This window comes from Ostreococcus tauri, assembly GCF_000214015.3.
Source record: "Ostreococcus tauri WGS project CAID00000000 data, contig chromosome 06, whole genome shotgun sequence".
Lineage (NCBI taxonomy): Eukaryota > Viridiplantae > Chlorophyta > Mamiellophyceae > Mamiellales > Bathycoccaceae > Ostreococcus > Ostreococcus tauri.
Genome location: NC_014431.2, coordinates 214,605 through 234,524, shown reverse-complemented (window position 1 = coordinate 234,524; position 19,920 = coordinate 214,605). Strand labels below are relative to the sequence as shown.

The 19,920-nt window shown below is 55.1% G+C and overlaps 8 protein-coding genes across 8 annotated transcripts; 4 read left to right on the top strand and 4 right to left on the bottom strand.

Annotated features, from left to right (window-relative positions):
- Positions 1-50: 50 nt before the first annotated feature.
- On the bottom strand, positions 51-4,016 carry OT_ostta06g01370 (Patatin/Phospholipase A2-related; the record flags this gene model as incomplete). Its single annotated transcript, XM_022983979.1, has 7 exons — positions 51-1,829; positions 1,926-1,994; positions 2,061-2,381; positions 2,444-2,491; positions 2,550-2,627; positions 2,721-2,875; positions 2,960-4,016. 7 exons carry the CDS (start codon positions 4,014-4,016, stop codon positions 51-53), a joined length of 3,507 nt encoding a protein of 1,168 aa, XP_022839185.1.
- A 264-nt stretch (positions 4,017-4,280) lies between these two features.
- OT_ostta06g01360 (Rho GTPase-activating protein domain) lies at positions 4,281-8,540 on the top strand (the record flags this gene model as incomplete). Its single annotated transcript, XM_022983978.1, has 1 exon — positions 4,281-8,540. One exon carries the CDS (start codon positions 4,281-4,283, stop codon positions 8,538-8,540), a length of 4,260 nt encoding a protein of 1,419 aa, XP_022839184.1.
- A 62-nt stretch (positions 8,541-8,602) lies between these two features.
- OT_ostta06g01350 (2Fe-2S ferredoxin-type domain) lies at positions 8,603-9,622 on the bottom strand (the record flags this gene model as incomplete). The annotated part of the gene is made up of 1 exon (XM_003079718.2): positions 8,603-9,622. One exon carries the CDS (start codon positions 9,620-9,622, stop codon positions 8,603-8,605), a length of 1,020 nt encoding a protein of 339 aa, XP_003079766.2.
- A 409-nt stretch (positions 9,623-10,031) lies between these two features.
- OT_ostta06g01340 (UbiA prenyltransferase family) lies at positions 10,032-11,204 on the top strand (the record flags this gene model as incomplete). The annotated part of the gene is made up of 1 exon (XM_003079717.1): positions 10,032-11,204. The coding sequence occupies one exon, from the start codon at positions 10,032-10,034 to the stop codon at positions 11,202-11,204; it is 1,173 nt and encodes a 390-aa protein (XP_003079765.1).
- A 141-nt stretch (positions 11,205-11,345) lies between these two features.
- Positions 11,346-12,902, top strand: OT_ostta06g01330 (unnamed product; the record flags this gene model as incomplete). Its single annotated transcript, XM_003079716.2, has 1 exon — positions 11,346-12,902. The coding sequence occupies one exon, from the start codon at positions 11,346-11,348 to the stop codon at positions 12,900-12,902; it is 1,557 nt and encodes a 518-aa protein (XP_003079764.2).
- Positions 12,903-12,990: 88 nt separating this feature from the next.
- On the bottom strand, positions 12,991-14,310 carry OT_ostta06g01320 (MT-A70-like; the record flags this gene model as incomplete). Its single annotated transcript, XM_022983976.1, has 1 exon — positions 12,991-14,310. The coding sequence occupies one exon, from the start codon at positions 14,308-14,310 to the stop codon at positions 12,991-12,993; it is 1,320 nt and encodes a 439-aa protein (XP_022839183.1).
- Positions 14,311-14,690: 380 nt separating this feature from the next.
- Positions 14,691-18,529, top strand: OT_ostta06g01310 (Structural maintenance of chromosomes protein; the record flags this gene model as incomplete). Its single annotated transcript, XM_022983975.1, has 2 exons — positions 14,691-14,813; positions 14,897-18,529. 2 exons carry the CDS (start codon positions 14,691-14,693, stop codon positions 18,527-18,529), a joined length of 3,756 nt encoding a protein of 1,251 aa, XP_022839182.1.
- Positions 18,530-18,594: 65 nt separating this feature from the next.
- Positions 18,595-19,650, bottom strand: OT_ostta06g01300 (Protein of unknown function DUF819; the record flags this gene model as incomplete). The annotated part of the gene is made up of 1 exon (XM_003079707.2): positions 18,595-19,650. One exon carries the CDS (start codon positions 19,648-19,650, stop codon positions 18,595-18,597), a length of 1,056 nt encoding a protein of 351 aa, XP_003079755.2.
- Positions 19,651-19,920: the final 270 nt, after the last annotated feature.

Below are 19,920 nucleotides of genomic sequence, written 5' to 3'. Positions count from 1 at the left end.
TGGAATTAGTCTAAAACTATGGTAGTGATTAATAAATACCTATCGCACATCTAGTGTACGTGCGTGTCCACTTCGAGTTCGTAATCTTCGTCAGGGCAGAGCGTCACCACCTCGCCTTCAACAAGGATGTGACACCGGAAATGTGAACATGCTGGTTGAACAATCGTAGCTGCAGTGAGTGCTGCAGTGGCATCAGCACCGACGACGAAGAGTGCGTGATAAAACGCAGCAATAAAATCAGCGTGTACACGCGCAATATTTGCCTGAACGCCTAGCTCGCAGGGTGCGACGACACATTTTGCTCCAGCCTCTAGCCACGCCTCGACGAGTTGGAACGGAGGGGTGCACTGCGAAACAATAATTTTTCCACGCCACACTCCGAAAAGCTCACGACTCGTTGAGGCGTCCAAATAATCCATCGGTATAGTGCGCTGAAACAAGTACGCGGTCGTCGACTCGCCGGTGTCGGTCTTTTGTACGTGCTTTCCTGCTAGCGTGTGCAAGATTCCTTGCACCTCTGCGTGGGACTCTGCCTCGTAGTGTTCCCCAATCGTCCGGTATTTGCTTCCCGAAGCGCTCAAGAAAAGCTCAGCGACAGAGCTAGGCTCTGCAATTGCCATCATATCCTTTTGCCAAGCAAGAATTAAACCATCAGAGTCGGTATGGCAGTTGAAATGAATGACTGCAGCTGTGGACAAATGCGTTGAGGTGTTCAGATCAAACATAGCTGCGCCTGGACTAACATTTTCCTTCGAGAACAAGTTGACGGTATTCATCGATATCGATCGCAAGTTGCAGAAATTTCTGACGGTCGCACCACACTCTGAAAGTTCATCTTCGTAGCGAGGTGATTCGACCATTACTACACTCCGTGCACCACCAATCTCTGTGTCCAGAAGTTTTGATGTAACAGCGTCAATCTCACCATCCACAACTCCAAGTACATCGCAAACATCGTCAAACATATCTGCTTCCGCGGATATGTAATCTCTCGTCGCGTCAATCAACGCTTGCAGAGCACCAGCGTCGGTTTCATCGACTTCTACCTTACAGCGCGGGTCAACCGGGTTGAACCGGAAATACCTGGCGCCTGGAATGAGCCCCAACGCCAACTCCATGTATTCGTGAACGCGCTCAGTATCGCATGCACTCTCGAACAAAACGTCCTTGGCCAAAGCAACGAGAGATATAGAAGTTTCGCGATCGTAAGCAGGGAAAATCCCACTTCCGATGGACACTAGGCAGTCTATGTTCTTATCAGGCCACAGTCTGCGAGCCTCCTGCATACCCAGCATCGCCGGGTTGTTGCAAGTCATAGCTCCATCAATCCATCGCCCCGACCCTATTTGGAACTGATCGACATACAGATAGTACGGTGCGGCCGCAGACGCACAGACACCTTGCCACAACAAGTGTTCGCAGCTGCCAAACTGAGTTTGCTGCTGTTCACTGCAGGTGCTGACTGGGTAGTTGTAGTTCCTGAACAAGAACGGCGCCGCTGGAGTCTGACTTGTCATCGTGGAGACACAACACACTTTTGGTCCACCGAGCGTAGCGGTGTCGATCCACGCCACGTCTTCGTTCTCAACCTTGCTCTCCTGTCTCACAAGCGTTTCGAAAGTACTCCTGTCATGCTTGCTACTATACAGAGTCGTGGCGAGCAACTGCTGCTTCCCACTCGTGTACATGGACCCGACGCTCCCAAGCCATGAGTTCGCCCCGGCCGTGTCCTCGTCGTGCGTCGTCTGGCTGAAGATTTTACGACCTAATTTCCGATAAATTTCATCGCAGTGATCGAGGGAGTACTTCTTCACGCAAGAAGCGGTGGCCTGCGCGCAGAAAGACGTTCGTCAGCACGAATTAATTTATCACGAGACGATGAGCTTAATTAATTAATTCTGGCGTATCACGTCGTCGTTACGTACCAAAATAGCGCCAGTGGACGTCCCGATGACTAAATCAAATAATTCGTGAATGGGGCGACCAGTTCCTTGCTGCTCGCGAGAAGAGATAAAAATGTTGAATTTGGGCTCGAAATAAATAAAAAAAATAATTCTTACCTCGATTCTTTTCAGCATCTGAAGCGTCGCTCGACCGCGAATACCGCCACCATCCAACGCGAGAATGCGCACACCACGCCCGCTGATCTCGGGTCTGCGAGTACCCTGGCGCACGAGCTCGTTCTCCCCCAAAATGGCGAGTACTCTGATCGCTTCCCTCCTCACGGCAACGCTTGCAGCTTTCAATTCCGGTTTCAGCGCGAACATGACCAAGATCGCGTGCACGCTTCGATTCTTTAATATCAACTGCCTGTTGTGTTCCTCGAACGCGAAAGTCCCAATCGCTTTGAGCGCTAGCAGCCGCATACTGTCATCAACCACCTGTCACAATTAATTAAATTAATTCACACATTTAAATGAACAGTAAAAATGAAAGCACGTACCCCCGCCAAAGCCGCGAGTCGCTCAATTAATTCTTCTGTGTAACACTCCTGGGATTAACACGCGTCAGTTGGACTTTGGAGCTGAGTCGAAGCGAGAAAAGCGTACTCTTGAAATTTCATGCGAAGAGCTCACTAAACCATTCAAAATAGTCAAACCACATTTATTTCGGAATTCGTTGGGATCCTGCGTGCGAACATGTTAGTAAATTATGTACGATCAACCAACGGCAGAAAATCGCGCGATGTACATCGCAGCGTAATTTAAATGTTCTCGTACCTGAATTAAACTCTTCAACTCTTCTTGAATTTCTCCCCCCCCGGGAGAACGTGCGAGCTCAGGCACACGGCATATGTGCGCCAATACACGCGACGATTCTTGCACTAACGATCTATTCGTTGAATTCAGCGCATTTAAGAGCTGACGCAACCCTCCTGCGGCGAAACGAGGTCCAGGTCAGTTTGCTTCACTCAAGCGCGGGCGAAAAGTCTTCAATTCAAGCACGATGTCTCTCGCACCTTCGGCACCCATGATGGCCTCACAATTTTCTCGCCCATTCGCAGCGATCTCGGCGATCGCTGCGATGAGAAATGTATTAGAAAACTCTTCACTACGGAAGATTAAGTTTAAAAAGTGGTTGTACACCTTGTTCTTCACGTTCTTGCTGCCGCCGTAGATGCTTGAGAAGTATGAAGAGCTCGTCTCGCGGACCGAGACACTAACACTGCCAGAGGCTGGATCTCTGTTGATTTGCACATTCGCCAGCGACAGACACTGTTGATTGCGCCCTTTATTTAATCGAGGCAGGGTCTCGATCGGATTCTCGAGCACTCGTAGCACTCGTAGCTTTGACAAGTCCTTCAGTTTGATGTGCAGCTTGTTCAGACGGTTAAACTCGAGAGACAACACCTCCAAGTCGACGCCCTCCACGAGATCGACGGGAACCGTCGAGATTGCGTTCCCGTTGGCGTATAACTCTTTCAGAAGTGACAGCGAGTTCAGAGCGGGTAAGCTAGCCAACTTGTTCTCGTCTAGCTTGAGCAGCTCGACGTATGGGAAGCGTGTGAACACCTCCTTTGGCACGGTCTCCAACCCGTTACTGGACGCGTCCAGTTCGCGTACGGACGCCCACTTATCCCTCGCCTCGACGACCGCGAAAAACAAACCGTCTCGAACCGCCAGTTTCCGAAGAGATCCGAGGTGACAGTGCCTAAGCACCGCCGTGAGCGTCGGATGCGCTCGCCGGGACGTCGCCTTGCCGTTTGCGCTCACCGCGCACGCGATGGGTTTGATTTGAAACTTCTCCACCGTCAGCGTCACCGCTACGTTCGTCGTGCCGCACACCACTTTACACCCCACGTAGCGTTCGTCCGTGTCGTACGGTAGCTCCTGTCGCTGCTTCACCACTCGGTCTATGACTTCCTCGGGATCATCTTTCGCCTCGAACGTCAGCGTGGTGGCGACCTCGACCCGTCGTTCGTTCCTCCCGTCGTCTCCGTCCCTCACGACGCCGGCGTAGGTGAGATCGATCGCGTACGTCTCCGCGCTCGCGCCGTAGGACGAGAATGAGAACATCTTCTCCGTTCGCGCGCACGACGGCGAGTGCGCGCGCGTTGCAAGCGTTCAACCGCCGGACCAGACGCGTGGGCGACCGGTGCACCGGTCGCGGGGCGAGGCACGGGAGACGCTCGAGCGTCACAGCGCACGTCGCGGACGTCGAAGCGACGATGCGCGCGATCGAGTGAGAGCGAAGATACGCGCTCGTTCGACCCCGTCCGGGGACGGAGGCGAAGACGACGCGAAGACGACGCGAAGACGACGTCCGTTGAAGCGAAGACGATGGAGCGTCAACTGACTTCAAATCCGAGGTTGGTCTCGGCTTTGGAACTGAGCGAATCGATCGTTCTGAGAGATGCCGAGAGCTTGCGAGCGATCAAGAGATGCTGCGAGTCGTTGAGAACGCACGGAGTGGAGCTGGGGACGAAGCTGTTCGCGGAGGCGATGGTGAACAAGTCGCACGGCGCCCGCGCGCTCGAAGAGGGGGAGATTTTCATCGCGTGCGACGGGAACGTGCGAGGTCGACGACCGAAGCCCGCGGTGGTGCTCGAGGTGATGCTGAGGCGACTAGACGCGTTATCGGACTCGTTGGTACCGAGTAAAACTCACGAGCACTTCGTGACGGCGATCAAGACGGAGCACTACGAGTCGAGACTCTATGTCTTTCGCGTGCTCCTCGAGCGGGTACCGCCTGGACGAATGGAGGTCATGAAGGCTCTTGTGGAACTCCTGCATCGCGCACTGTTCGGATTTGCCGTTGCACGCAGTAGTACAACGACGATAGAGGAGGATGCCCCGTTGCGAGAGTTGGCCGAGTTGTTTGCGCCGCGACTGTTTAGAGCGAAGAAGGTTTCGCGCGAGCACGACGAGTATGCGGTCCGTCTCGTCGGTACTCTGCTAAGAGAGTTCCGCTACCTGATTCTGCATGAAAAACAAATAGTATTTGTGGAGGCACGGCCAACGATCAAAATGTCCGCGGATTCCCGTGACGACGGCGAAGAGACTATTTCATTCCCAAGTGAACGGCGACAATCAACGCTTCAACTCCATGAAACTAAGGAGCCATCTGAGGTACTCAAGAAGTCTCTTTTCAACCCGACAGACATATTGCGCAGTGTTGCAGCAGCCAAGTCTGGACAAAATCCACGCTCGCGAGTGTTGATGGATGAATCCAAGCTTCCACCCTGGCTACAGGAACACAGCACTGATTTCTGGCTGCCATCAGTCTTGCCTCCCACGTTCAAATGGGATCCGGTCGAGCGAAGTAATGAAGACGCAGAGAGAGCTCGGAAGAAGAAGTTGCGGGGTCGCGTGAAAAATAGACGGAGACAGCCCGACGTCGTTCGGGAGGATGAGAGCTCATCTTCAGACTACGGCGGCGACGAAGACTTTGACGTCACCGGCGTTTTTGAGGACGAAGACGTTGAAGCTGTCGGGAGACGAAATGCTGCTGAAGATGATGACTTTAGTGAAGAGGAAGTACCGATCATCATTAGGCGCAAACCAGGGAGACGTATGCGGAGGTCGAGTGTGGCAAGGCGACCGGACGAAATGGCGCGTGGCGTGTTGGTGCCGGAGGCAACGAATGTCCTCGCTTCAGCAGTGCACACAGCGAATGAAAGAATTCAGAGGGTTATTCCGCTGATACATTCCACAGTGCGACCGCGTACGGCGGCTTCCAGGACGCCTCAAAGGCATTCATTCGATGCCACTGAAACTGGAGCAGTTCGGCCGAGCAGCAAGGGTGACGAAGTCGTTGATGGCGAATATGATGGCGTAGAAGAAGCGTACGACGACAAGTTCGTTCACGATATTAGGGGTGCATATAGTTACGGCGACCGGGATACTTCTGGAGATGGTGAATATGAGCTAACCGTGAACACGAGTGCTGACAAAGATGAAAGCAAACGAACGCTGCAACGAGGCGAAACAAGTGACCAAGGCGATATCGACGCGAGTTCTGACGCGATTCTGCCGTCAATCGATCTAGACATAGCGGTTGCGACTCCAATGACGGCGTCTTACGTTGAGTTGACGTCCGAGGAAAGGGATCAACTTCTCGCGTTGTATAATGATGGCGCGCTCAAGGAAGCGCTGAAAAGCGTTGCGACAATATCTGAGAAAGCGGAAGCTGAAATGGATGTGAGCGATGACGGATCATTCACGGTTAAGCAAGAAATCGAAACTTTGATGAAATTCGCCATACTGATGAAGAAGAAGAAACTGCATCAGATCCGGGGTTTGGAAGATGCATCAGCGCGCAACAGTTTCACTCAACAGCTTCTCAAGCTGATGAAAGACATTGAGGTTGCCGATGAAGTTGAGCCTGGTACGGTTCTGAGAGCGGACAGTAAACTCGCAAAGTCTCTCCTTGGTGATAGTAGTCCAGCGAGTGAATTCGCTGATCAGATGGAGACTATTCTAGGTGCAATTCCAGAGTTGCCGTCACCTCGTGAGACATCGAAACTTGAAGAGACGAAGGCAAAACTCAATTTGGATCACGTCGCAGGAAAGTCGACGAATCCCACCCCAACCAAGCCCCCATCGGCGCCGAAAGCTCCAGTACCACCACCGCCGCCACCACCGCCGCCGCCGTCAAGGCCTACATCTGGCTCAGTTGCGCCACCAGTTGCGCCCCCACCGGCTCCACCAAAGCCAAGTGGAAACGTTGCGCCTCCCCCTCCCCCTCCCCCTCCCCCGCCTGGTTTCAAGTCCAACGCACCGAAGACTGTCGGAACATCCATACCTCCTCCTCCCCCGCCACCTCCAGCTCCTCCCGGGTTCAAGTCCGCAAGAGGCGTTACGCCTCCGCCTCCGTCTCCACCGCCAGCACCTCCAGGATTCAAATCTTCAGGTATTTCAGCACCGCCTGCTCCTCCGCCTCCGCCACCGCCGCCAGGTTTCAAGGCAGCGGGAGGTATGCCCCCGCCTCCGCCTCCGCCTCCACCGCCAGCACCTCCAGGATTCAAATCTTCAGGTATTTCAGCACCGTCTGCTCCACCGCCTCCGCCACCACCGCCAGGTTTCAAGGCAGCGGGAGGTGTGCCCCCGCCTCCGCCTCCACCGCCAAAGCTTGGTATCTCTGCGATAACCAACGCGCATATGTGGGCACAAAAGGCGCGAAAAAAGGTGAAAATGTTGCACTGGGAGAAGCTTCAGGGAGTCTCGATAGGTGGTACCGTGTGGGAAAAAGCGGGGAGCGATGAGTTGGCACTGAATTTGGAAATTTTAGATGAAATGTTCGCCATAGAAGAGGCTAAGGCTAAGGCTAAGGCTGCTGCAAAGAAGCAAACGAGTGTCACGCTGATTGATCAGAAACGCTCTCTCAACATCAGCATTCAGCTCGCTGGTTTGAAAATACCTTTCGACAACATCAAAGCGGCTTTGCTGTCTATGGATGAAGAAGTTTTGCGCACGGAGCAACTCGAAGTGATCGCGTCATCATTGCCGACATCGAAGGAGATCCAACTCATAATGGACTACAGAGGTGAAAAGGAAGAACTGGCAACCGTTGAGCAATATTTCATGCACATCATGCAAGTACCTCGGCTCGAGGGTCGTGTGAATGCTCTGCTCTATAAGTCAACCACGGTGGATATGCTCGCGAAAGTCCGTAGTGACTACGTATTACTGTCTGAAGCCTCGAGTTGTCTGCAGGAGAGTGCTCTTTTTGTGAAGGTTCTGAAGGGGATCTTGGTCGTTGGGAACCACTTGAATACTGGTTCGTACCGCGGCTCCGCATCCGGTTTCAGGCTAGATATGCTCTTGCGGCTTAAGGATTTCAAGGCGGTCGACCGGAAAACGTCGCTGTTACACTTCGTGTACAAGGAGCTGTTCAAGACTGATCCTGAGATTGCCAACCTCTCCACCCATCTCGCTGTCGTCAAGAAGGCTTCCAATTTGTCAGTTGAGGCGACCTCTGTCTTGCTCGGAAAGCTGCAGGCCGGATTGGTAAAGGTTAAGGAAGAAATATTGCACGCCGCAGGTGTGTTGAGTGAGGAGGTTCACAGTTCTTTCCATAGCAAAATGGCGCCGTTCGCGGAGGAAATGGACGACGAACTGCAGGATGTCCAAGAGCTGGCCTCACAAGCGGTGGAGTCCGCCAAGCAAGTGACCATTTTCTACGGTGAGCCATACAAACCGGACAATCCGATGCACATCATTCGCGTTGTGAGCGATTTCTTGACGATTTTCGATAAAGTACGCGATTCCATCAAGGCTGAAGAAGCTGCGGAAGCGTTGAGAACCCGACTGGAGACAGCATCGGCAGAGAACAAGCGACTCAAAAACAAGTTGAGTCCGAAACTCAAACCGATGCGAGACTTCGATACTGTTGACGCGCTGCACGAGGAGCTCAAGAACAAAACAAAGAAGATATCACCGATCCGTTCTCCCGGGAGTTTGCCGGTGACTACTGCGCCCGAGAATGAGTTCAAAATGGTTTCTCCCCGGACGAAATTCCTTGCGCAGAGACAGTCAGTGACCAGTCCACCACGCGGGAAACAACTCGAGAGCGAATTTGACAAGGAAGAAACGAAATAGAAAACGATAGGAAAATCTTAGAATGTGACTTACATGTAGGTATAGCGCGCCAAACCGAGAATTCATTCATCCATGTCAGCGATTTCAAAGGCGTAGTCATCGCGAACCACGCTGTTTGAGTTCTTATCCAAGGCCATTTCCGCGAACGATTTACCGAATTGCATCATGTACACTTCTTCTTCGTCTTGCGTCACGCACTCGACATCAGATGTCGCGCTGGCGACGCACAGTAATGCGTAGCCTTGATCTCTGAGTTCCTTGGACAGGCCCAAAGATTCAGGTTGCTCCACAGAGCCTTTGCTAATCTTCACTGCGCACTTCGTGCACCCACCCATGCGACACGCGTTCGGAAGCACCCAACCTTGCTGTTCCGCCTCGAACAAGATGTATCTACCCTCCGGAACGTCTAACTCGAGGAGCTCACCGCTCTCGTGATCTGTTACTTTCACATTGCGAACCGGCGCGTTGACGTCCACAGTCTTCATACCATTCCACGCATAGTTTTCTATGTTCACGAGTGAGTCCGCCTCAACCGCCCCAGCTTTGCGCGACGCAATGTTGTACTCGTCTTCGAGCCACAGATCCACCGTGCCATCCTTTTTGACAAATCTTTCTCTCCATTCCGCTGTGGACATATTTGCGATGCTCTTCGGTCGCTCGCTCTCTTCCTCCTCGTCGTCGTCATCCTTCTTGCCGCTCGACTTCGTCGCCTTGCTCGCCGCTCCTTGCTGCAGCGTCATCCCGATAGGGCCGAGTGAGACCCCGATGGATTCCGCGAGCTTCTCCACCTTGCTCATCGCGTTTCTGCTCTCTTCGCCGTCTCGCTCTCGCGTCTTCTTCTCCGATTTCTTTTCTCCCTGCTGCAGCGTCATCCCGATCGGTCCGAGCGACACCCCGATCGATTCCGCGAGCTTTTCCATCTTCGTCATCACGTTCTCCTCCCCGTCGTCGCGTTCTCGTCCCCGAACGACGACGTTCCCGCGCGTGCGCACACACCCTCCGCCGTGCCTCGCCCGTGTCCCTCGCGTCGCCGCGCTCGCCCGCGTCGTCGTCGTCGTCGTCGAGCGAAGGCGCATCGCCATCTCGTGTCTCTATCGACGTCCTCGATCGTTCGGTTCCCCGTCGCGCGCGCGCCCCGTGCGCGGTTTCGACCGCGTCCCGGCCACCGCGCGACGCCGAGCGCGGTGGACGCCGCGCCGGTCGATCGCGTCGATCGATCGCTCGCGTCGATCGATCGATCGATCGATCATCGATCGACACGACACGCCGCGATCGCTCGCTCGCTCGATCGATCGCTCGCTCGATCATCGATCGTGGATTCGGTGCGACCGCTCGCGTGCGTCGGTCGGGGACCAGGGTTGAGGCGTCGTCGCGTCGTCGTGTCTCGATTCATGACTCGTGACTCGTGTGGTGCGACATCACGGCGACGTCGCGCGCGTCCACGTCACGGGCGTCGCGCGCGAGCGACCGCAGTGTGGGCGCGCGCGCGAGATGTCGCGGGCGACGCATCGAGGGGCGTGCGTGACGTCGACGTCGACGCGCGCGACGCGGGCGACCGCGAGGGGGACGACCGTGGGGAGACGCGCGACGCGAACGGGCGCGCGTGATGGTCGAGGGGTCGAAGTGGGGGGCGTGAATGTCGGGGCGACGGTCGCGCGCGCGCGCGCCGAGCGCCCGCTGGTGACGACGTGGACGCGTCGGGGTGATGTCGTCGTCCGCAACGCGTCCTCGGCCGACGCGGGGGCGGGGGCGACGAAGAAGCTCGGCGCGCTGGGGGCGGCTATTTGGAAATTTGTGCGACCGCACACGATTCGTGGGACGTTGCTCGGCACGACGGCGATCGTGTCGAAAATTTTGATGACCAACCCGGAGTTGATCACGTTGAGCCTGGTCCCACGCGCATTGCTCGGGCTCTTGGCGCTTCTCATGGGAAACGGATACATCGTCGGGATCAATCAAATTTACGACGTCGACATCGACAAGGTGAACAAGCCCTTCCTGCCGGTGGCTTCTGGGGAGTTGTCCTTCGCCGCCGCGTGGACTTTCTGCGCTATCACTGCTCTAGGAGGTGCCATGATCGTGGCCACGAACTTTGTGCCTCTGATCACGAAATTGTACTGCTTTGGCTTGTTCCTCGGAACCATTTATTCGGTGCCGCCTTTGCGCCTGAAGCGATTTGCGCTTCCGGCGTTCCTCATCATCGCTTGCGTGCGCGGTTTCTTGCTCAACTTTGGCGTGTATCACGCCACTCGAGCTGCGATTGGTCTGCCGTTCGTCTGGAGCCCGGCCATCACGTTCATCACCATCTTTGTCACCACCTTTGCCACTGTCATCGCCATCACCAAGGACTTGCCAGACGTGGAGGGTGATTTGAAATTTGAGATCCAAACGTTTTCCACGCGTTTGGGGGTGAAGGCCGTGTCGTACATCGGTTCCGGATTATTGCTCGCCAACTACGCCTTCGCTATAGCATTCTCGCTCAAGAATCCGACGTGGTTTGTCCAGCCGCTCATGATCGGTGGTCACGCCCTGCTCGCCGCCTTCCTCGTAGTCAAAACTCTGGCGCTCGAGCGCGGCAAATTCTCTCAGGGTGCCATCCAGCAGTACTACCGCGACATCTGGGCTCTGTTCTATTCCGAATATTTCCTTTTCCCTTGGATTTAATACGACTTTCATCCATCGCTCCGCGAACGCCCTCTGCCCTGTTTGTTGTGTTGTATCCATGCCAGCCCATGATCTCGGGTCTCAACACCATCGGCCCAGTCTCGGTGCAACCGCACGTCGACGCGCGCGGCGTTCGCCACCATGTCGGACGAAGAGCGAGCGTACATCCTCGATGAGCGTCAAGAGCGTCCACGCACGTCGACGTCGACGTGGAACAAGCGTCTCTTCGCCGTCGGCACGACGACGCTTTTGCTCGGGGTGTTGGTGGGAAAATCCCTACCTCGAAGCGAGGTCGCTCGTCCGGGGATGGAACAAGACTACGAGGACGCGCGCTCGGCGTCATCGAACGAGTTCACGCTGACATCGGCGCAGCCCGAGGAGTCGGAGGGGTCGGTCGTCGAGCCGAGTCGAACTGCTGAAGAGATCAAGGCGGCGAGCGCGAACACGGTTGAGCCAAAGGTCGAGCATACGAAACACACTCGTCCCGTTCATCGCAATAACATTCTGATGGGAATGCCGGACATCAAGATGTCGCCGTACGAAACGCCGGGCGGGAGGAATAATGCTTTCTGGGCTGGTGAGTGCAGAAAGTACGCAGAGGCTCACGGTTTCCCAGCGTGGGGCTACGTGAACGGTAAATCGCAGGACGATGACCTGCGGGATACGTGCGTGTACTACCGTCACATTAGACCGTTCCAGGGACATCCTAAAGATGACGTCCACGTCATTGGTTGCACTAGCATGGAAGCCTCCCCTTTATCGGCCTGCAACTTACCACGGGAATCTGTTGGTACCACAAAGGAATCAAACGACGTTGCTTCGCTCTCACAGGCAGAAACCCCCAGTGGTCCAAACCTCGTCCGCGGTTTACCTCGACCTGAGGTGGTGTTTGAGACTCCGATTGGTAGAGGGCAGTCAAAGAACTCGGCTGAGTGCCGAGACTATGCTAATACGGCGGGACATAAGTACGTCGCATTCGCGTACGTGAACGAGCTTTACGACAAGGACGCGTCTTTGAGATCGACGTGCTTATTTTATAGAGATTTTGAGGCTCACAAAGGGCTCTCGCAAGCAGCACCTCAAGTACCTGTCGTCGGTTGCATTGACGCGGAGCTTTCGCCGTGGAATGCATGTGGGCAAGCCACCGCGGCTCACGCGGACGTTGTCGACGTGTCGACCGAGAGCAAAGTGCAACCCACGTACGAAGTCAAGTCGGAGGAGCCGGTAAAATTAGAGGAGCCGGTAAAATCGGAAGAGTCGGCGAAATCGGAAGAGTCGGCGAAATCGGAAGAGTCAGCAAAATCGGAAGAGAAAGCGCAACAGGTGGAGGAAACAGTGTCGGAGGACTCGGTGAAACCCGCGGAGAAAGTCCAGCTGCCTGTGGAGCAACCTAATCTTGCAAGCGAGCATCCAAACATCGTGCGTGGTCTCATTGGTTTGGACCAAGTGAAGTACGAGACGCCACTTGGAGTCGGGAACGCGGAGAATCCGAGTAAGTGCAGAGACTACGCGGCTGATGCTGATCATCCATACAAGGCGTGGGCTTGGCTGTCTGAGAACTCCACCGATGAGGAGCTGCGCAATACGTGCTTGTTCTACCACGAGATTATCGAGTTCGCTGGACGCTGGCAAGACAAACTTCACGTCACAGCCTGCACGGATAGACACTATTCGCCGCTCTACGCGTGCGAAAGATGAAAAATGTCCTCACAACATTTGAGGACGTGTTGTAAAATACCCATTGATGATATCACAAATCTCGCACCAACAAAAGCTAACTTTCCTACTACGGCGAATCGGCAACAGACGTCCAGCCAGCACGCTTAGCGCCTGGTTCAGCCCAAAGTTCGAGAAGTTTACCCGGCGTGCCCGGTTCATATGCCTTCGGCAAAAGAGTCTCGATAGACTTGTACACGTGTTCGGGAATGGCGCGACGGCCGCTCTTCGTCGTTTGGATGATGTCAAGCGTGACATCCGAGTTACGCTGATGCCGCAATTCGATCTTCTTCCCTTCAACGAATCGTTTGTCGCGAACATCCCGTCGGAAAATGAGAAGTGTTCGGTGCGAGCGACCAAGATAGCGGGCCGCGGACTCGACGATTGTGTTGTTTGGCTTGAGATGCACCCACGTTAAGTTTTCCACATAAACGAAATTCTTCTCATGCATGACGTCGCACACTTTGGATAAGTTCTCCTTCTCGACCCAGATGAAGATGAAGCCGAGTGGGGTGAGTTTCTCGAGCGGAATGGCTTCAATGTCATCGACGGTGACGTCGCCGCGATCCGGCGAGTTCTCAATGTCCCACGGCGGGTTAAGCAGTACCCCCAAATAATCCGTGCCCAGCGTTTCGTACTTCATTGACTTGATATTCTTTTGCATGTGCACACAGTCCGGAACTTGCGCCAGCCTTGCCTCTCGCACTGACTTGGGCACGTACGGTTCAATCACTCGTCCCCAGCTCGTGGTGATCGGGTGCGGTGGAACCTTGATGATCACTGGCTCCGCCGGATCAATGAATTTCTTCTTGCGCAAGAACAATCCTTGATCACTATTGTACGCCGTGATCATGTGCGAGTTCGCCGCCTTGGGTTCTCTTGGTGCTCTTGGTGCTCTTGGCGCGCGCGGTCCCTTCTTGCCTCGGCGCTTCTTCCCCGTCAGAGTCTCCCAGAACTCGTCCTCATCTTCCTCGTCGGAGAAGTACATGGCGCCATCGTCGAGCACGATCGCGTCTCCGTAGAGCGCGTTGGAGTCTCGCACCGCCTCTCGCACCGAGAACGTTGACGTGTTTTTGAACAACTCCTTCAGTTGTTCTTCGCTCAACGCCCCGTCACCGTCCTCCATCGCCGCGTCATCGCTCACGTTCGTCGCACCCTCCTTATTCTCCTTATCGCCGTCATCGTTCTCGCCCCTCATCGCGCCCTTTGCCGAGCGTATGCGCTCCATCTCCTCAAACTTTTTCATAATCATTTCCGGTGTCTCGTCATCCTGAACGTATCCCACGTAGTGCGCGCTCGAGGGCGCGCTCCGACCTCGACCCTGCCGCGCCCTCAGGGACTCGGATGCCTTACGCTTCGGTCGCGCCGCCTGTTCGTCCGCGGTGGACATCGCGCGACGAACCCGTCGACGAGTGCGGAGGCGTGGTTGATTTTTGAATTCCCACCGACCGACCGACAGCTGGTGGATTTGATGGCGATTTGATAGCGATTTGACATGGTCGTATACTGAATACTGACTCCATCAAGAGTAATGACTCAAGAAGACATCGACCAGGGGAACGACCCGAATCGTCAAACAGCCGTTCGTCCCGCGCGAGTGTCGTCGTCGACGCTGCATCGATCGACGCGCGCGAGACGCGAGACGCACCGAGCGAGGTATCGTCGCGCGCTCGACCGCATCGCTCTCGGCTCGTTGATTCCGAGTCGTCGTCAGAAGGACGAGGAGGAAGCGGAGGGCACAAAGTCGTTTCACGTCGAGCGAGCGCAGGCATGACGGAGAGCGCCGAGACCTCGAAGACGCCCGCGATGCGCCCGCGATTGGCGATCAAGAAGATGGTTCTGGAGAATTTTAAGTCCTATGCGGGGGCGCAGCACGTGGGACCGTTTCACAAGGTGCGTGGAGAGGACAAGATGAAGAGCGCGACGCGCGAGCGCGCGAGCGAGAGACGCGAGACTGACGATAATCGCGCGTGCAGTCGTTCTCGTCCGTCGTCGGACCAAACGGGAGCGGAAAGTCGAACGTTATCGATGCGATGATGTTCGTCTTCGGGAAGCGGGCGAAACAGCTGAGATTGAACAAGGTGAGCGAGTTGATTCACAACTCGACGGATTTCAGAAACTTGCAACACGCGCGAGTGGAGGTGCACTTTCACGAAATCATCGATCACGCTGACGATGAAGAGGGATACGACGTGGTACCGAACTCGGATTTCGTCATCTCTCGCGAGGCGTATCGAGACAACACGAGCAAGTACTTCGTGAACGACAAGACGAGCTCGTTCACGGAGGTGACGAAATTGTTAAAGTCGAAGGATGTTGATTTGAACAACAATCGTTTCCTCATCTTGCAGGGTGAGGTCGAACAAATCTCCATGATGAAGCCAAAGGGAGCGGCGCCCGGAGATGAGGGGCTGTTGGAGTACTTGGAAGACATCATCGGTACGCTACAATACGTCGAGCCCATCGAAGAAGCGAGCAAAAAGTTGGAGACCTTGAACGAGCAACGAGAAATCATGGTGAACCGTTTGCAGCTGGTTGAGGGTGAGAAGGATGCGCTCACGATCGTCAAGGCGGAAGCAGAGGCGTTCCTGGAGAAGGAAAGAGAGCTCATATTCGCACGATGTACGATGTATCAGCTTTTCATCAAAGAGACGCAGGCCAACTTGGCCACGCTCCAAGAGAACAAGGACGCGCTTACGCAGAAGCTCGAGGAGGAACGCACCAAGCACTCTGAGCATGAGGAGGCGCTGAAGACCGCAGAAGGGCGCAAGGGCGAGCTAGTTGGTGAATTGTCGAAGATTCAAGCTGATTTTGACAAGAGCAAGAAGGATATGGGTGATTTGGAGCGTAAGGACGCCAAATTCCGACAAGACTTGAAGGACATGAAGGCGGCGGTGAAGAAGATGGAGGCCAAGATCGCCAAGGATTCGGAGAAGCTCAAGAGCATGGCGGCCGAAAGCGCGCAGATCGAGAAAGATATCCCAACTTTGGAGTCGAAAAAAGCAGATCTCGAGGCACGAATCGGCAAGGAAGAGGCTGCGTTGGACGCTCTCCTCGAGAGTCTGAAGGGTGAGATGGCTGAAATCGGCGCTGACCTCGATGGTGTGCAAAAAGAGTTGGCGCCGTGGGAGAATAAGCTCGCGACCGCGCAAGGAGATTACGACGTCGCCACGGCCGAGCGGGCCCTTCTTCTTGAAAAGCATGCTGAAGTGGAAAAGTCGCTGAACGACGCTCGAATCGGTCAAAAGCAGGCTCGCACCAAGGCTGTCGAGTTGAAGAAAACCATCAGTGAGGAGGAAGAGGAGTTATCAAAAGGGCGAGCGCGTGCGGAAAAAGCGCGAGCCGCCGAGGCTCAAGCGAAAGAGAAGGAGGTTGCCGCACAGGCCGAGACACGAGAGATTCGCGGTAAGCTCGAGCAGCGCCGGTCTGCCGCTGAATCCGAGAAAACCCAGGACGTCATGGTGAAAGCGCTGCTTGATGCTCAAGCCGCCGGCGCGCTCAAGGGCGTGCTCGGACGCCTTGGCGACCTCGGTGCGATCGACAAAAAGTACGATATCGCCGTGTCGACTGCGTGTGCTCCTCTTGATTATATCTTGGTCGAAACTACCTCCGATGCTCAGCATTGTGTATCTTATCTTCGAAAGAATAACTTGGGCTGCGGCAACTTTCTCGCTCTTGACAAACAGAAGCACTTAGTGGCAAAGATGCGCGCGAACGCTTCCAATCCAGAGAACGTGCCCCGTCTGATCGATCTCATCAAACCGGCCGAAGAACGTTTCGCCGCTGCCTTTTACTTTGGAGTTCGCGATACTTTGGTTGCCAGTGATGTCGAGCAAGCCTCGCGCTTGGCGTACGGCGAGAAGCGACGACGTGTTGTCACCTTGGAAGGACAGCTCTTTGAGATGAGCGGTACGATGAGTGGTGGTGGCTCAAGGCCACGCAGAGGTAGAATGCGCGTCGGTAATGCAGCACCTAAGTTCGAAGACGCCGCTGAGGTGGCGAAAGAGATTAAGGCGGCTGAGAAAGAGCTTGCACAGGCTGGAGTTCTCTACGAACGCTCTCGAAAGTTGGCGCTTGCCTCCCTTCAAGAAGCTCGTGACGCTGAAGCCACGGTCAACAAGCTCGAGCGCGCCCTGCCCAAGTTGCAGGCTGAATTTGAAGCTGCTGAGGCAAAGGTTTCTGACTTAACCAGTCGACTGATTGAACTCGAGGCGGCTCACGAAGCGAGCAGAGATGATGCTGCGGAACTGTCGAGGCTTGAGGAACAAGTCAAGCAGGCAAAAATTGCGCTGGATGAAGTCACCGCTGGTGCGGCTGCGCTCAAGGCGAAGGAGGCGTCTCTGCAAGAGGCGATGAATAACGTCGGTGGCGAGACCTTGCGAAAGCAAAGAGCTCTGGTGAAAGACCTCAACGTGGGTATCACCACTGCATCGGACGGCTTGACTGAGAAGCGCGCAAAGTCAAAGTCTCACGAGAAGACAACTGCCCGCCTTTCCAAGGACATCGAGGAGGCCAAAGCTGATGTCGAACAAAAGACTACTGATATCGAACGCGTCAAAGGAGAATTGGCCGAGCTCGAAAACGCGGGCGGCGCTATTCTGGAATCGCAAGAGGAACTCAATCAGCTCCTGCAGGCAAAGGGTGGCGAAGTTGCCGAGGCACAGAAGGCGCTCGATGAGATCATGAAGGTCGTTGGCACGATTCGAGGCGTTGAGGTGGACATCCAGATGAAGCTGGAGGATCTCGTCGTGGTTGAAAAGGAAAATAAAGACAAGGAAAAGCACTGGAATAAGGAAATCAACAAGGTGATGAAGGAGCGCACAACGCTGTATCCGGAAGGTGAGGCTCCAGAGTTACTGAGTGACGAAGATCTAGCGCAGCACACGACGGACGAGATGCAAGAAAAGGCGGTGATTCTTGAAGAAGAGCTCGCAGCTGCGAAGCCCGACATGTCCTCTATCGACGCGTACGCGAAGAAAGAGCAGGAGTATGAAGAACGTGTTGAGGAGCTCGCTGCGGCGACGAAGGAGAGAGATGATACTCGTGAAGAGTACGATAAGCTGAAGCAAAAGCGCCTGAATGAGTTTATGGACGGATTCAATGTTATTTCGCTCAAGCTGAAGGAAATGTATCAGATGATCACACTCGGTGGCGACGCTGAACTCGAGCTTGTTGATTCCTTGGATCCGTTCTCTGAGGGCATTGTTTTCAGCGTGCGCCCGCCAAAGAAGAGTTGGAAGAACATCGCCAACTTATCGGGTGGAGAAAAGACGCTCTCGAGCCTCGCGTTGGTCTTTGCTTTGCACCACTACAAACCAACGCCACTCTACGTTATGGACGAAATCGATGCCGCGCTCGACTTCAAGAATGTTTCAATTGTTGGCCACTACATCAAGGAGCGAACCAAGAATGCCCAGTTTATCATCATTTCTTTGCGTAACAACATGTTTGAACTCGCCGATAGATTGGTCGGTATCTACAAGACGAACAACACTACGAAGACAGTGGCTATCAATCCAGGAGCGTTCAAGGTCGGAGCGAACGAGCTCGCGCAAGTCAGTGCGCAGGCACCGCTGGCGGATACACAACGTGAGCCAGTGAAGGCGTAATGAATCCCTTCTTCCCTTGTACTGTAATGAAATTAGCAACCCTACAATCCTAAACTACAACAAATCTAAGCCACCGCTCTTCCAACTGCGACGCCAATAAATGTCGCGATGGAGTACCCGAAAATACCAGTCACGATAGCGGGCGATACTGCGCGCTTCCATCCTTTCGCGGAAGCCATCGCGGCAGCAGTGGCTGGTCCACCGACGTTCGCGTTCGCCGCGATCAACACAGCCCAAAGCGGAAGTTTGAAAATTCTGTGCCCCACTGCGAGGGTGAAGAGCAACTGAACTGTGAGAAGAATTCCAATGAACGTAAGCATCGAGCCGCCAGCGAGCGCGGTGAATACTGAACGCAAATCAGCCATCGCGCCAAGTGTAGCGAAGAACATCAGCATCAGCGCACCGCTCATGGATTGAGCCCCATAGAATCGCAGAACACTGCATAAATTCTTTTGAACTGAACTCATCGACTGCACGATCACGCTCGTCGCTAAAGAGAAGATTGGCGCCACGAGACATGCGATGCCGAGCGTAAAGCTCACTTGTCCCACCATCGCTGCTATTGCGTGCGACGCGCGCAGAATGAGTAGTGCCGCTGCTAACGAAGCGATAATGGAAGATTTTGTGACCTCATCGTGCTCTTCATGAGGTGCGCCATCAGTGCTTTCGCCCTCGACGTTGTCCGGACCGTCGGTTTTAATTGCAAAAAGCACGCCAAGATAACACGCCATGGCGAAGTTGTCGGCAGCCATCCCAGCACTCAGGAGAGCTTTCCCGCCGGAGCTCATCATGTCCACCGCCTGCGCGGTCGCGGCAAAATTCACCGACCCCCCTATGTAGCTCGCGCACAGGCACGCGGCGATTTTCCATCCCTCAGTACCGAGCGCGCGTCCGACAACAAACCACGCGGCGAGTGTGCCGACCACCGTCCCGACCGCGCCAACGACGAATCCACCGAGCACGCGCGCGCTCTCCGCGGAGTCCTCCCGACGCATCGCTCCACGCCGCTCCAACAGCGCCAACACCACCCCCATCGGCATCAACCATCCCCAAACGACGTCGTACGCCGCGCTCGCAGTCGGCAGCGCTCCCAACGTCGCCAACGCGCTCGCCGTCCCCATCGCCGTCACGGGCGCCGATATCCGACCTCCGATCGAGGTGTTCTCCTCTAAAACTTGACCGAAAGTCGCCGCGCACGCCAGGACCGCGAGCACGCCCTCCGTGGACGCCACCGCGGTCGTCGTCGTCCCAGAGCGCGCGCGGTCGCCGTCGACACATCGTCTGCGCGACGAAACCCGACGACGTGTGCGCCGCGCGCGGGAACTCCCTTGGACCCTCGAACTCGACGACGCCGCGAACGTTGACATGGCACGTCCACGCGCGCGGTCGTC